Raw genomic sequence first — 14,472 nt, forward strand, 5'->3', positions numbered from 1 at the left:
ATGTGAATGTTGACATTTTGTGTGTTTTTCTTTCATGACAAAGAAAATACCGATCATTTTGACATCTCATATTTCAAATACACAACTTTTCAGATTGTGATGTCAATGAATTGGCACTTAATAAATAATAACATTCCTCCACATTTAGCTCTAAAAACATCATTTTTATGCAGATTAAGAGAAATATTTTTAAAATGAATTAAATAAAGATGTTGTAAATTTTATTGAAATGTTAAGTGAATTATCTATACGTTGAATGTTATTTTTAAATGTTATAAATAAGTTTTTATTCTCAATATTTAGCTAAGATTTCTAAATTTTTAGCTTCGACTAAAAATTTATCTAAGTTTTCTAAATCTTAAGCATTTTTTAAAAAAATATTTAGTCAAGATTTTTAAATCCTGAGGTTAGATTTATAAATTTTTAGCTGCTGTGCAAATTTACACTCCTGCCCGCCGGAAGCACCAAAATAAAAGTTTGAGGAAACGATCCAACCAAGCGGATTTTGAGAATGTCACAGTTTGTGTTTGACTTTCTCAAAATCCCTTTTGGCTGGATCGTTTCCTTCAAACTTTTATCGATGTCCTTCCAGTGGGCGGGAGGATAGATTTGCATGTTAGCTAAATATTTATGAGTCATGCCTCAAGATTAAATATATCTTGACTAAATATTTAGAAATCTTTGTTTAAGATTCAAAAATCATAGCTAAATATCAAGAAAGAAAACAAACTGTTTAGAAACATAGCTAAATATTTAGAATAAGTACATTCATTTATAACATTTAACATTTAGATAAAACATTTAGTTTCATTCTAAATATTTAGCTAAGAATAAATACTTATCAAAGATTTGTAAACTATTTGAAAAGGTTTTAAGATATTTGTTAAGATTTCTAAACATTTGGTCGAGGTTTCTGAATCTTGAGCTACGATTTCTAAATATTTCACTAACATGCAAATTCACACCCTTTGCCGCCGGAAGTACCAAAATAAAAGTTTGAGGAAGCGATCCAGCCAAGCAGATTTTAATAAAGTCAAACACAGTCGACTAAATCAGCCAGTAGAAAATAAACATATCAAGTGCTGTGATGGCGCTTTTGAAGAGTAGAGCTTGACATTCTCAAAATCACATCCTCGAACTTTTGTTTTGGAGTGTAAATTTTTCATATTAGCTAAATATTTTGAAATTGTACCTCAAGGTTTCTGAATCTTGACTTCTTATTTAGAAATCTTGGCAAATATCTTGAAATATTTGCAAAAGAGTTATAAATCTCGAGTAGATATTTAGAAATCTCAGAGCTGTTCCTCATCTGGAGGCTACGGCCTGCGGTTTCTCTCCTCCAATATTAACCAGACTTAAGCCCTTTGCACACCAGCGGCGATGCGATTAAACGGCACGAAATTACAAATAATTCGATTATTAATAATTATAATACAGAATAATTCTGATAAGACACTCGCTTGTTTAGATCACTTCACTGTCTAATAATAGATAACACTACTGTCATTACATTGCCGCATTTTCCGGTATAGATTTAACTTAGATCACACGACAAGCAAAAAGGGAATACAGAAGTGTAATGTATCTTTATGACAGTTAAAACAGCCGACAATAACGGCATAAACGGTTTACAACGACTACAATTTAGCTTGTGTCGGCTATCGCTAAGACAAACCCAATTTAATTCGGTAGGAGCTCGGTTATACACCCACCATCATCGTGCTCCATCTCGGCAGCTATTCTCCTCCAAACATTGTCTTTAAAACTGTTTTGTAGCTTTTGTGTCTTTTGTCGAAAAGAACCGGGTGCTGGGAATGTTTCTCTGTGTGTGGCGTGCCAACAACGAGTGTTTTGATTGGTCGGTTGTGTACTCGCGGAAGTTTGGAAAAATCGACCACGGTCCGAAAAAATAAAAGCCGCAATTTCGCTTTGCAAAATAACGTCGTTGGTGTGAAAGCTTACATTCAAAAACATTGTATTCGGAAAAAATTATAACCGTGCGAAATATTTGCGCGAAAATTACGCGTCTGGTGTGCAGAGACCTTTAAGCGGGTATCAGACACGCGCGTGACCCGCCTACGTCATCGTGAAGCGTCTGTTTACGTGAAGCGCGATCTCATCAGAGTCAGCACAATGAGACACAGAGAGCACTGCTACAACTTTAGAGACTTTTAGACTGATGGTGAGTCGTTTTGTCCCGACACTGCCCTCTAACTGTCGAGAGATGCGCTCGCGGTGATCATACGTCATGGATCACAAGCGCTGTCCGCGTGCTTCTGCTCATGCGTGAAGTAAGCCGTGGCGAAGCCCACCTCTCTGACCGCCTCATTAGCTAAATATTTAGAATCAGGACTTTCATTTATAACATTAATGAATAACATTCAACATTTATGTTTAATATTTGACAAATATTTCTCTAAATCTGCAGAAAAAGTGATGTTTTAAAGCTAAATGTGGAGAAATGTTTTTTTTATCTGTAGTGTGTGCAACTTTACAATCAGCGGCCCATACTTGTTGGATATTTTGTTCACCCTCTTGTGTTGAAAAAGTGGCTTCTTAATCATTTAAAGTGATTTTAAAGCTCAAATTTGTCTCATTTTAAGATTTAGCCGTGCAGAAAATGTAAATTTGCGTCACCACAACCCCAAAACCAGCGTTTCCCCGGTCGCCTTGCACGCCTCTCTGTGCTCCGCAGCGGCCCTGCAGAGAAACTCGGTCAGTGTTTTATACATATTTCATGTGTGTGATTCCTCTCCGTGCAGCGATCTGCTCTGACCCCACCGTGCCCTCCAATCAACATCCCACCCAACCCCAACTTTTCCACACGCTATACATTAAAGCTACACTGCTCGCACATTAATTAAACATGGCCGACAAGGACAGGAAGAGTTCAGCGAGCTTCTCTCGATCTGCTGCCGGTGGCGTGATGCTCGGTGTGATGAAAGTTCAGCCACAGCTCAAGATGAGGAAATAGAGTTTTTCCTTTATTCGTTTTTCCTCTGGAGCTAAAAAAAAATGAGAAGCTAGCTCGATCCTGGGTCTTCTTTATCAGCCCACTCTGAGGGTTTCCTCTCATCCATCTCCCTCCTCTGTATCTGAGTTAATAACTCCATTCTTCCCTGATATCCCATCCCCATACGTGCTTTTTATCCCTGTTAGATCCCTGAAGTGTGACATGATGTAAAGTGTGTGGGACCAACCATGATCAAATGTGTGCAGGAAAACAACAGATCTGATCCAATGGCTGGTGCCAGGGGATTACAGCACGGCTCCATGTTCTGCACGAGTTTCTGCGTGTATGGGCGCTTTATCGCTATAGGTGTTGCGTGCTCTTTCCGCTCACATGCTATAGAATAGATATGCATCAAGAGGAGGTCACAGAGGAGTCAGTCACACACATGTTCACCTTTTGGAGAACTGAACAGAACGATGACTGATCTGTTTTCAAAAACACTTGATATAATTTAATCAGAAAACTGTTTTCTGCAAGTCTTTTACATGTCTTATTTGTCAAACCAGCTTCTTATTTATGACAGTAAAAAAAAGCAGAAAATGTGCCTCAATTATGAAACTTTCAACTCTAATAAAACCCTTTTTTCAAAATGTTTGGAGATGACATCTTTTGATGAATTCTACCTAAAGTTGAATTTTGTGGGTGAAACAACATTTTTTGGTTTCGCAACAAAATAACTTAGGCCATGTCCGCGCAAAGCCAGGTATATGGGAGATGATTAGGGCCACTCAAAAAAAAAAAAAAAAAAAAAAATTCGTCCAAAAGAAAAAAAAAAAATTAATTGCTTTTTTTCTGAGATAAATTCCAATTTCTGACTTTTTTCTCAGAAAAAAAACAGTGATAAAAAAATAAATAAACTTTTTTTTCCGGTGGCTGTAATCCTCTTCTGTAGCTGGGAAACCTCATATTTTTACATATTTAGGCCTGTCGTTCACACAAAACTGCAGTTTTATGCCACTAAAAGTACAAGTTTTATTTATACATTACATATATTTTAAGAAATATAAATTTTGTTTATCAAACATTACATCCTGATTGGCTGGAAGTGGCTTTATGTCTGAAAAACACTGACACATTTGGGTTTGGCATGCTTTGACATGCACTTATCGGCGGATTTACCTCGTTACATGTGGACGAAAGTATTTTTAAAAAGAATTAGCGGGGATATTTGTTATTGAAAACACCAGACTACATGTGTACAAGGCCTCGAAAAAACAAAATAACTGAAAACACAAAATAGTTCTCAATAAACAATATTATTTTAAAGGTTGAGTCTGCAGAAATTACTCCAAAAATAAATTGTCAAGTTTTACAGGAATAATCCTGCTTGATTTTTTTTGTTGTATCAGCACTTTTCTGGGTGGAGAGTAAGCGTGGTTACCTCAGCCAATCAAGTGACTCTGTGTGTTGATGATTGTGAGTAAAAGGAAGTAATCAGAGCAGCTATGCTAACAGATGTCGCACGAAGAAAGAAAAACACAACCAGAGTGAAACAAAATGCCAATCAGATAAGGCTTTTTCCTAAATGAGGGTGAACCTTGGCTCAACTTTTGGGAACTTGGAGAGCAGCACGGGATAAAGAGCGATGTGAATTAGCTTCCTGCTAACCAGGTACGGGTCAAATACCTGTGATTAGCTTGTGCTAATCGCCGAGGCAGATGCACGGCTCTTGAGTCTCTCCGATGTAGAAATGCGATGCTACAGGTGGTTGCTGGGCGAATGAGTGTGTTCACGTGGTTTCGACTGGAGGCAGTGGGTGTGTGCTGCAGCTGGCACTGAGCCAAAGGGGGAGGAGCCCAGTTTGAATGTTGTGTTTACGAACAAGTAACGGAAATTCCTGCAGACCCTACCTTTAACCACTACCATGAACTAACTTAAAACATGAAACAGTTCTGAAAACATAATTTGTTGAAAAAAAAAAAAAAAAAAACTTAAAACAAAAAAAAACACGACAAAGCTTTAAACATAAAATTCTTCCCAACAGGAAACAGTTTCAAGCTAACATGAAAAACTCAAATCAATTAATGGTTTTAGAGAAGAAATAGCTTTGATAAGCAAACAAAAGTCTAAACCTTTGAGAAGTTTGGCCCCTTTTCATTTCTGATTCTGCTAGCATAATGCTACAGATGCTAACGCAACCATTTTTCTTCCAGGTCAAAGTTTGGTTCCAGAACCGGCGGACCAAGCAGAAGAAGGACACCACCAAGGATTCGGACAAACGCTCCTCCTCCACCAACGAGTCCTTGGCCACCTGCAACATCCTGCGCCTCCTGGAGCAAGGCCGCCTCCTCTCCGGCCCCGCCCCTCCTCATAACTCCCTCCTCGGGCCTCCTCCACACCCGGCCAACGGCTCCCTGCTGAGCAGCCCTGGCGGAGGCTCCTCCACCTCCCCGGGGATCAGCAGCAGCACTCCTCCCAGCTCCCTACCGGGCGGGACGTTCGGGCTGTCGCTGCCCTCGCTCGGCGGCGCTCCACCCTCTCCGCGTTTGGGCGTTCCTCCGCCTCACTCCTTGTGCTTCTCCATGCCACTGCTGGGGGGCGCCCATCACGAACTGACCTCCGCCTACGGGTGTGGATCTTCAGCTTTTGAGCCGTACATGCGGCTGGACAGGAAGGAGGCGGATCTGGGAGGGAAGAAGACAGTTTCTTAAGTTATGTGTCTGTTTTCGGACGCCTGAGGTTCACGGCGTGTCCGTCTGACGCCTGACAGGCGGCACCCAGGGGGGAGAGAGCACCCTGGATCACAAGGAATCTGGGAAAGGAAGCTTCTTTTCCTTGTGGCACCGTTTTGTGACACAGATAACAAAACTGACTCGATGTGACGGACTTTCCCACGTTAAAAAAAAAAAAGAAAAAAAGAAACAAAACCTGTGAATTTTTGCAGAAATGCCGTGCGTACGTACGTGTGTGACCCTGACAGACAGATGTTTTTATCTCCACTCTCTTCGCAGTGGTTTTAAGTGGCTCTTCACTTTGTGTCCAGTGAGTTTGTATGTGTGTGTGTGTGTGTGTGTGTGTGTGTGTTTTCTCTCTATACAGGCCTTCATTTACTGTTCAGGAAAAAAAAATGATACTTGACATAAGAAGTTCAGACTGAATCAGCGTCTGAATGCGAGGAGCGGCTTTTCAAAGACAGCAGTTTGTACACACTCTGGTACATTTTCTCAGAACAAGCGGCCATGTTTGATTTTTAGTTGATGTGCTTCATGAAAAGCAAGAAACACTGAAGTTAAAAAAAAAAAAAAAAAGAATCGTAGCATTTAAATATCAGTGTGTTTGACGTCCGGCGGTAGTTTTATGTAAATTCTTTATTTGGTTGTGTTTGTGTACGGAATAATTTGTGGTAGGTTCTGAACAAAACGGAGCAAAAAATCCCACATCTGGATCGGATCGGTTCAAAGACGACGAGAAAGGAAAGCTGGTTTAACTCTGCCAAAGCATTTACGGATGAGACGCCCGTTTTGTCCAGTCGCTGACGACCTTTGAACCCTGAAAAAAAAACATCACAGATTTCACACTTTCGCTTTTTGGATAACATGTTTTGAACATCTGTTCGTTCATCCGAATTCTCGGGATTACAGCTTTCACGGAAAATCGTCCTCACCGTAATCTTTTCATTTTGACACAAAAACACCAAACACTGCTTCTTCTTGATGTTTTTGCTCACACACGACAGAAAAATAGACGTAATTTTCCTTTTTTTTTTTTTTTTTTTTTTAACTTTTCTCGGCATGTCAAGTCAGAAAAAGCCTCAATCCGCGTAAAATTTGCTGCTTCTTTCTTCTTCTATGGTTTGCAACATTCGTCAACAAACGAGTTCTTTTAATATTTTACTCACATATGAATTTGCGTCGTATTTCCCGTATTTGATGTTTTTACGTTAACTCGTTGTCGCTTTACGTTTGTTTCCTCCCCCTGCTGGCCCCCTCGTTTAAAGCACTTTATGTTTCGTCGTAGAATTTTCCTCATCAAACCTCCTCTTTAATTTTTTTTTTTCAACCTGTAATTGAGATTTAGAAAAATCAGAGCTGAGTTTTTTCTTAGAAGGAATGTTTTGAAAATTCCCCTGTTTTGGTTTCGTTTTGACGTGAAGATTTGAACCTAAAATTTAAAAAATCCTAAATTTTCCCATTTGAGTTTCTTCAAAGATGTTTTTAAAAAAGGATTTATTTCCTCTCCTCATACGAAGACACACTCTCCCAAAGAAAATCTGGACTCCCTCATGAGTTTCGCCGATTTTGCCCCCAATTTACACGTGTCACACGAGTTATCGCCTCTTTTCAAAACTTCCCGTGCGCCGCCTCTTATTTCCAGCGTGAATCTATTCATCTGTAGGTTTCGGGGTCACCGTGAGGCGACTCAGCTTCAATTAAAGCCAACACATCCTCTCCTGTGACTCCAATTTAGGAGTGAAGGCGCGTTTCAAAGCTGCACATACATTCCTCCTGCAGTCCTGACCTCAGACGGTGAAAAAAAAAAATACCCTCCCCCCGCCGTCGGCTCTTCTGGGCCTTTTTGCACCCGTGTAGCCGCACTTGCTAGCAGGTGATTTGTTGCTGTTGTGTTCAGACCTCGGCGGCTCCTGTCCTGCACTCGTGGGTCTCTGCAGCTGCACCTGTGCTGTTGTTGAACACAGGATTATTTTCTATAAGCACCATCCATAATTCACACGCTGGGGCATCAAATATTGAGCGGAGAGATGGAGCTGAGAGGTCAGGAGGCTTGTTTCTCGTGTAGCCTCTCACAGACCCTCGTTTCTTTTTCCTTTTACTCACATCGCGCCCGTTTTCCCTCCCAGTTGTTAGCAAACAGCCTCTTTTAACGCTAAAAATCAGCTCCTAAAAGCGCTACTTGATGGTATTTTCAGGAAACGTGTCGAAGCATTTACAAAACACTGAGTATTGTGTCTGACTCCACTCCCCCGTCACTGTGTGGTGGTGTTTCTTAATCTGCAGTTACTGTTTCATGAGACGCCACTTCTCCTCCAGGTGCAGGCGCTTCGTAAAGCCTTGCATCCGTCAGACAAAGCCTTTGATTTTATTTAACGTTTTGTTTTCAGCAGTGGATCTTAAAAATGTTGCTTTCGTTTCGTGCAATCTGTGACATCTTGCACTTGTGAGCCACCGTCTCGGCCCGTCAGTCCTCTGAGATCGTGTGGGGCTTTTATTTTGAAATTGAACTGCGTGTTTTTGTTTCTTTTATGCACAGCCAAGGTCCGACACCGGGCCGTAACGTCTTTTCTTTAAGCAGTAACTTAACAGCACCAGCTTCTACTTATGCTCAACAAACTATGTACATATATATAAAGTTCTATATGAATATATATGATGGGTCTTTGCACACCATGTCTGCTCCATGTGATTTTAAACCGTAAAAAAACGAAACGCAAAGGAAGATTCAGAAAATGACTTTATATATGCTTTACAGTTCTTTGTCTCATTAACATTTTGCACTTATTTAAAGAGGCTTACTTCTGTTTCTGGGCTGACAGAGCTGTTTTCACGCTCGGCCAAGATATTGTACAATATGTATATGTATTTTTATTCATATGCATATAAATATATGTCTATGTAATTTGCCTCCTGTGGTCTGTTTCTCTTTATTTCCATGTTTTCCACCATTTGTTGCACATTCAAAGAAGCTTTTAGCGCTCCATTCAGCGTCTCTGTGCGATCGGTCAACAAACTCCAAACACGCCTGACATCTGCATGTCAAAGCTGCCTCCACTCGCATTCAGGGGTTTGGATTTTGCTTTATTAAAAACCTTGAATCTTTGTCCTCCCCATCACTTAGGTTTAAATGAAAGATCAAAGCAGTGGGCATTTTCAGCTTTTCAGCCCTCTCCGCTCAGCCATTACCACTAAAGAGTCAGAGTTTGGGGATTTTGGCACCAACGGGATGAATGGACGTGCCCTTGGGACATTAATTGGATGAAAATGTGAGACTGTGAAAGTAACTAAGATAAATAAATAAATGGTATTTCCATAGCAAAAGAAGAATTTCAGATAATTGAAAAGTTAGCATAATAACGGTGTGGTGGCACAAAGTGCTGTTGGTGAAACTTTTACTTTAATCAACAAAAGTATCTGAAAATGGATCCACCGACTCCTGTTTTTTTTTTAATCTCATTTGAAATAGAAATTTAATTTCAACCCTTTAATAATTTCTAAAGAACGACAGATCTAAGTACCAGCTCATTTAAACCTTTCAGTTCCACTAATTTAAAGCTCCTGAGGGAGTTTTTAACAGGTGATGATGAAACGATGAAACAGACTGGAATCCAATGCAAAGTCTTTTTGTGAGACACATGAGTACACAAGACCATCAACAGGAAACGGACAAGTTCAGAAATCAAACTTATGGAGTCTCAAACTATTGTGGCAGGGTAGGTGTCAAATGTGATCACCAAATCAACCTTATGGAAAATATGTTTTCCATATACACTTACTTTACACAAATGAGACGGACTTAAAGCTCCCTAAAAATGCTAATGTACGATCATTTTCCCTGACTTCAGATAAGCAAAATGTGAAAACACAAAGACAGCTATGAATGTTAAAAGTGGTCAAACTTAAAGTTTTTCTAATGTCATATAAATTTATTCTGATGTAGAATTTCACAATTAAAGCTTTGTTAGTGTGAAATTCAACAATTTGGTGTGGTTATATATATATATATCTATTTATCTCTCTCTCTCTCTCTCTCTCTCTCTCTCTCTCTCTCACTCTCGCTCTCTCTGTATATATATATATATATATATATATTTTTTTTTTTTTTTTTTTGAGGTGAAAATTGTTGTATATTTAATTGATAATTTTGATATTGATAACTGAAATAATATATATATATTATATATATATATATTATATATATATTGTTTAGAATTTTTGTTGATTTTATTAAATTGTTTTTTAGTAGACTCACTATGTATATAAAATTATATACATATACACTGAAGTGAAAATTGTATTTATATTTTATTAATAATTTCGATATTGAAAATTGATAAAACACAATATATATTTTTTTATTTTTTGTTGATTTTATGAAATTGTTATGTTTTGCCAGACTCATTTTATATAAAAATTATTTAAAATTTTAAAAAAGAATATATACAACAAAAAACAACAACCCCCTCTCCATCCTCACAGCCACCACCATTTTTTATATAGTTTGGATAAATTAACTGAGCCTCAAGCTTAAAACTTAACAACACTTAAAAAAAATATAAGAAAAAAGGAAAGTTATTTTGTTTTGTGAATCCCTTACAAAATCAAAAATAACCCTCCAAATTTAAGAGCACCCCCATTTTAAATACATTTAATTATTTTTAGTTATGCTGATAAAAAAAAAAATCAAAATGCATATCTGCCCACTTTTCCCTATGAGAAGTATTTTTTTTCAGTATCTCTGACCTCTTTTTATGTCAGTGAGAATTTTGTTGTTTAATTAAGCTTCAAGTTTTCTTACAGAGAAAATCTATCCGACCACCGGGGGCAGCTGAGGCCCAGTCGTACAGTTACTGTATCTCAGTGGGTTTTAAGTTCCACTCTCACGGCATGTGATGTAAAAATGCTTTGAGGGCCAGAATCCCTCTTCATGGAATACAATCAGTTTACTTTCTGTTGGAAAAACATTGAAGTACTTTTTTAGACACTTTAGGCCTCCGTAGAAAAAAAAGGCCCATGTTCTGAACCTGTTTCATGATACCTGTCCTGACAGGTTTGTGAGCTAACATTTCAGTGATTACTTATGAAAACTTCCCCGATGACACGACAAACGGAGAGTAATCTGCAGGGAAAGGAGAGCAGGAAAGGTAACGCAGTACATACGTCCCCTCTGACAGCCCAGACTGCAGCCAGGGGCTCTCCCCCAAGGCGGGACAATTGATCTGCAGGGTGCCAATTATAGTGATTGGCACCTTTATGTGAGTGAGGAAGAGGCGAGCGGGCCGGCAGAAAGAGGACCAGATGGGTGGCCTGTTTTAGAGGAGGAAGAAGGAGGCGCTGCAGAGGAGGAAACTGGGGGTAAACAGACCTCAGAGGAGAAACTGGACTGAACAGGAGCAGCTTGTTCTGCAGAGAATGAAAAAGTATAAATAACAGAGCAGGTTTAAAGGTGTACAACAGAAAGTTTCATTTTCCTCAAAGAGTTCAAGAAAAGCTTAAATTCGTTTTTGAGAAACGGGACAGTGATTGGTAAAGAAATGATTTTATGAATGTCAGCTTTTAGAAACAGAAATTGCACTTTAATAATTAATTACAAATACGTAAAAACAAATAAAACAGAATAAAAAAGGAGCAAAAAATTCTTCCTAGATTTTCAAAGTTCACATTTGTGTCTTCAAGCACTCATCTATGCCTCCTGAAAATGAAAATAAAAAACACCTTGAGTAAAAGCTTTAAAGTAGTTTTTCAGCAGGAAATGGGTTAAGAGAAACAAATCTGAAAAAAGAAAAAAAAAACTAGCACACGCAGTCAATTTCCAGACTCCAAGGTAACTCCTCAGCATCAGCTCAAAGGTGAAGAACAAGCGTGTAAACATTCATCATGATATGATAATGATTCAACACAGAATGCACCAGCTTGGTTGTGAGAGTACATGAAATTACTGTATACGTCGATGATACCCTGATTTATATCAGAGAAAAAGTGGCTTCTAAAACTGAAATCCTTCAGCAACTTGGATAATAACTTAACAGTAAAGATGATGTGAGTAAGGTGATTTAAAGGGCTTTGAACGTAGCATGGTTGTTGGTCTGAGTATTTCAGAAACTGCTGATCTACTGGGATTTTAACCCACAACCATCTCTAGGGTTTACAGAGAATGGTCCCAAAAAGAGAAAATATCCAGTGAGCAGCAGTTCTGTGGGACAAAATGCCTTGTTGATGCCAGAGGTCAGAGGAGAATGGACAGACTGGTTGGAGCTGATAGAAAGGCAACAGTAACTCAAATAACCACTGGTTACAACCGAGGTCTGCAGAAGAGCATCTCTGAACACACAACACGTCCAACCTTGAGGCAGATGGGCTACAGCAGCAGAAGACCACACCGGGTGACCCTCCTGTCAGCTAAGAACAGGAAACTGAGGCTACAATTCACACAGCAACACCAAAACTGGACAATAGAAGATTGGAGAAACGTTGCCTGGTCTGATGAGTCTGGATTTCTGCTCCACATTCAGATGGTAGGGTCAGAATTTGGCCTCAACAACATGAAAGCATGGATCCATCCTGCCTTGTATCAACGGTTCAGGCTGCTGCTGCTGGTGTAATGGTGTGGGGGATATTTTCTTGGCTCACTTTGGGCCCCTTAGTACCAACTGAGCATGGTTTAAAGTCTCCAGAAAAAAAAGGAAAAAAGGAAAAAAAAAAAAAAGAAAAAGAAAAAAAGGGAGAAAAAATGACAAACAAGGGGGGACAAAAAAAAGAAACAAAAGAAAGAAAAGAAAGGCGGACAAAGAAAAAAAGAAAAAAGAAAAAGAAAAAAGAAAGAAAAAATAGGAAAAAAGGGAAAAAAGAAAAAAGAGAAATGAAAAAAAGAGAAAAAGGAAAAAAAGGGAAAAAAAGAAAAAAAAAAGGAAAAAAGAAAAAAGAAGAAGAAAGAGAAAAAAGAAAAAGGAAAAAAAGAGAAAAAAAGGAGAAAAAAAAAGGAAAAAAAAAAAAAACAAAAGTCCACAGCCTTCCTGAGTATTGCTGCTGACCATGTCCACCCCTTTATGAGCACAGTGTACCCATCTTCTGATGGCTACTTCCAGCAGGATAACGCTCCATGTCATAAAGCTGGAATCATCTCAGACTGCTTTCTTCAACATGACAATGAGTTCCCTGTACTCAAATGTCCTCCACAGTCCCCAGATCTCAATCCAATAGAGCACCTTTGGGATGTGGTGGAACGGGAGATTCTCATCATGGATGTTCAGCTGACAAATCTGCAGCAACTGTGTGATGCTATCATGTCAATATGGACCAAACTCTCTGAGGAATGTTTCCAGGACCTTGTTGAATCTATGCCACCAAGGATTAAGGCAGGATTCTAACTAGTATAACCACCTGCTCACTTCACACTGAGTATTATTATTTCTGACTTTGAACTAGTGTCATTCAAGGCCAATGAAGCATTTCACTCAGTTTTATCTTGTGAATCTACAGATTTTGTTTGGACTTCTCACAGAAACACAGGTGACATATGTTAACGTAAACAGAACGTACAGTACTCAGACGTACTGTACGTTCTCATCTCCTCTCCCGCTCTGAGAGTTTCCCGTGGTGGGTTTTGTTCTCAGGAATGCAGCTGTGAATCCTTCGGAGAGCTTAAGCCCGACTCTTGTGTGAATCGTGTCAAAACAAGCAGACATCACTTAGTCCAGGAGAGCTGAGAGAGGCAGGCGGGCTCGGGGGCCTCCGCTGAGCTGTCCGGCTCTTTAGGTCACCTGGCAATTAACCTCTGACCGGGCGGCATGTCCTCGCACTGTTCCTCCAACGTGTGTTTCACGCAGTCATTTGTGGGTCGGACACTTTTTGGTAAGTTGCAGTTTTTAGGGTGAAATGAAAGTGATAATCTGTTAGCCTGTTTGCTAATCACGTTTCTTTCCTTTTCCTTGTCTTGTACGCCGCCGTTCTCCTCCTTTAGCCGTTCTCCTCCTCTGCTCAGCCAAACTAATCCAAACCCCTCCTCGCTCCTCTCCCCCCGACTACGCGACCCCTGACCCCGCGCACCTCTTTGAATGTCACATGACCGTGCAGGTGTGGAGGGGTCTCTGCCCTGGCCAACCCCCAATTAGTGACCCTAATTAGTGGAGAGGCCCCCCTGCCGGGCCGCTGAGCTGCTTCACAGGGGGACGAGGAGGAGGGAGGGAGGAGAGCAAGGGGAGGAGGAGGTGGGGGCGGCAGGACAGTGGAGCATTCCTGAAGGTCTGCAGACCCTCCTGAATCACACACAAACATGTACGGCACGAGGTTCAAAGGAAACATGGAGCTGAGAGTCGCTCTGTTGATGCACAACAAACAGCGTCTGAGTGCTGACGTGGAAATGATCTGAAGCTCGCGCTCACGCCGGGCGGGAAACGTGGGACGAGGGGGAGACAGGTGCAGAGACCAACCTGAGGATCGTTTAGATAACTCACATGTTTAGATTGAGCTTCCTCTTTGGTGTATGATGAGCTCATCGTACACTGGTGACGGACTAAAGGCTTTCAAATGAACAACACTGACAGGAAAAAAATCAAAGTGGCAAAAATTTCTGTTTTCTAAACTTCATAGTTTGGCAGTAATCTGAACCAAACAGAGAAAATGGCTCCATCAAAAAGAAATCCTCATTATCCTCAAGGCCCTTCCTTTCAAAGAGTTGCTCATTTTGGAAACTTTTTAAGCATCTTTCTAATCAAAGTTTGGTTTTCAGTTTGATGAAAAAAAAGAGTAATGAAATAAAACCTTCAACATTAACATTCCTCAGAGAGT

The 14,472-nt window shown here is 39.9% G+C and overlaps 1 protein-coding gene across 1 annotated transcript in view; it reads left to right on the forward strand.

Moving 5' to 3' along the window:
• The window catches only part of vax2 (ventral anterior homeobox 2), a 32,003-nt gene extending 23,482 nt beyond the window's left edge, over window positions 1–8,521 (forward strand). The window contains exon 3 of the mRNA XM_074662169.1: window positions 5,167–8,521. Within this exon, the coding sequence (XP_074518270.1) occupies window positions 5,167–5,664 (498 nt within the window). The 3' untranslated portion in view covers window positions 5,665–8,521. The remainder of the gene's footprint in view (window positions 1–5,166) is intronic.
• Window positions 8,522–14,472: the final 5,951 nt, after the last annotated feature.

This window comes from Halichoeres trimaculatus, unplaced genomic scaffold (genome assembly GCF_033239565.1).
Source record: "Halichoeres trimaculatus isolate MK-OKI-2021-1 unplaced genomic scaffold, fHalTri1.1 fHalTri1_scaffold_22, whole genome shotgun sequence".
Taxonomy (NCBI): domain Eukaryota; kingdom Metazoa; phylum Chordata; class Actinopteri; order Labriformes; family Labridae; genus Halichoeres; species Halichoeres trimaculatus.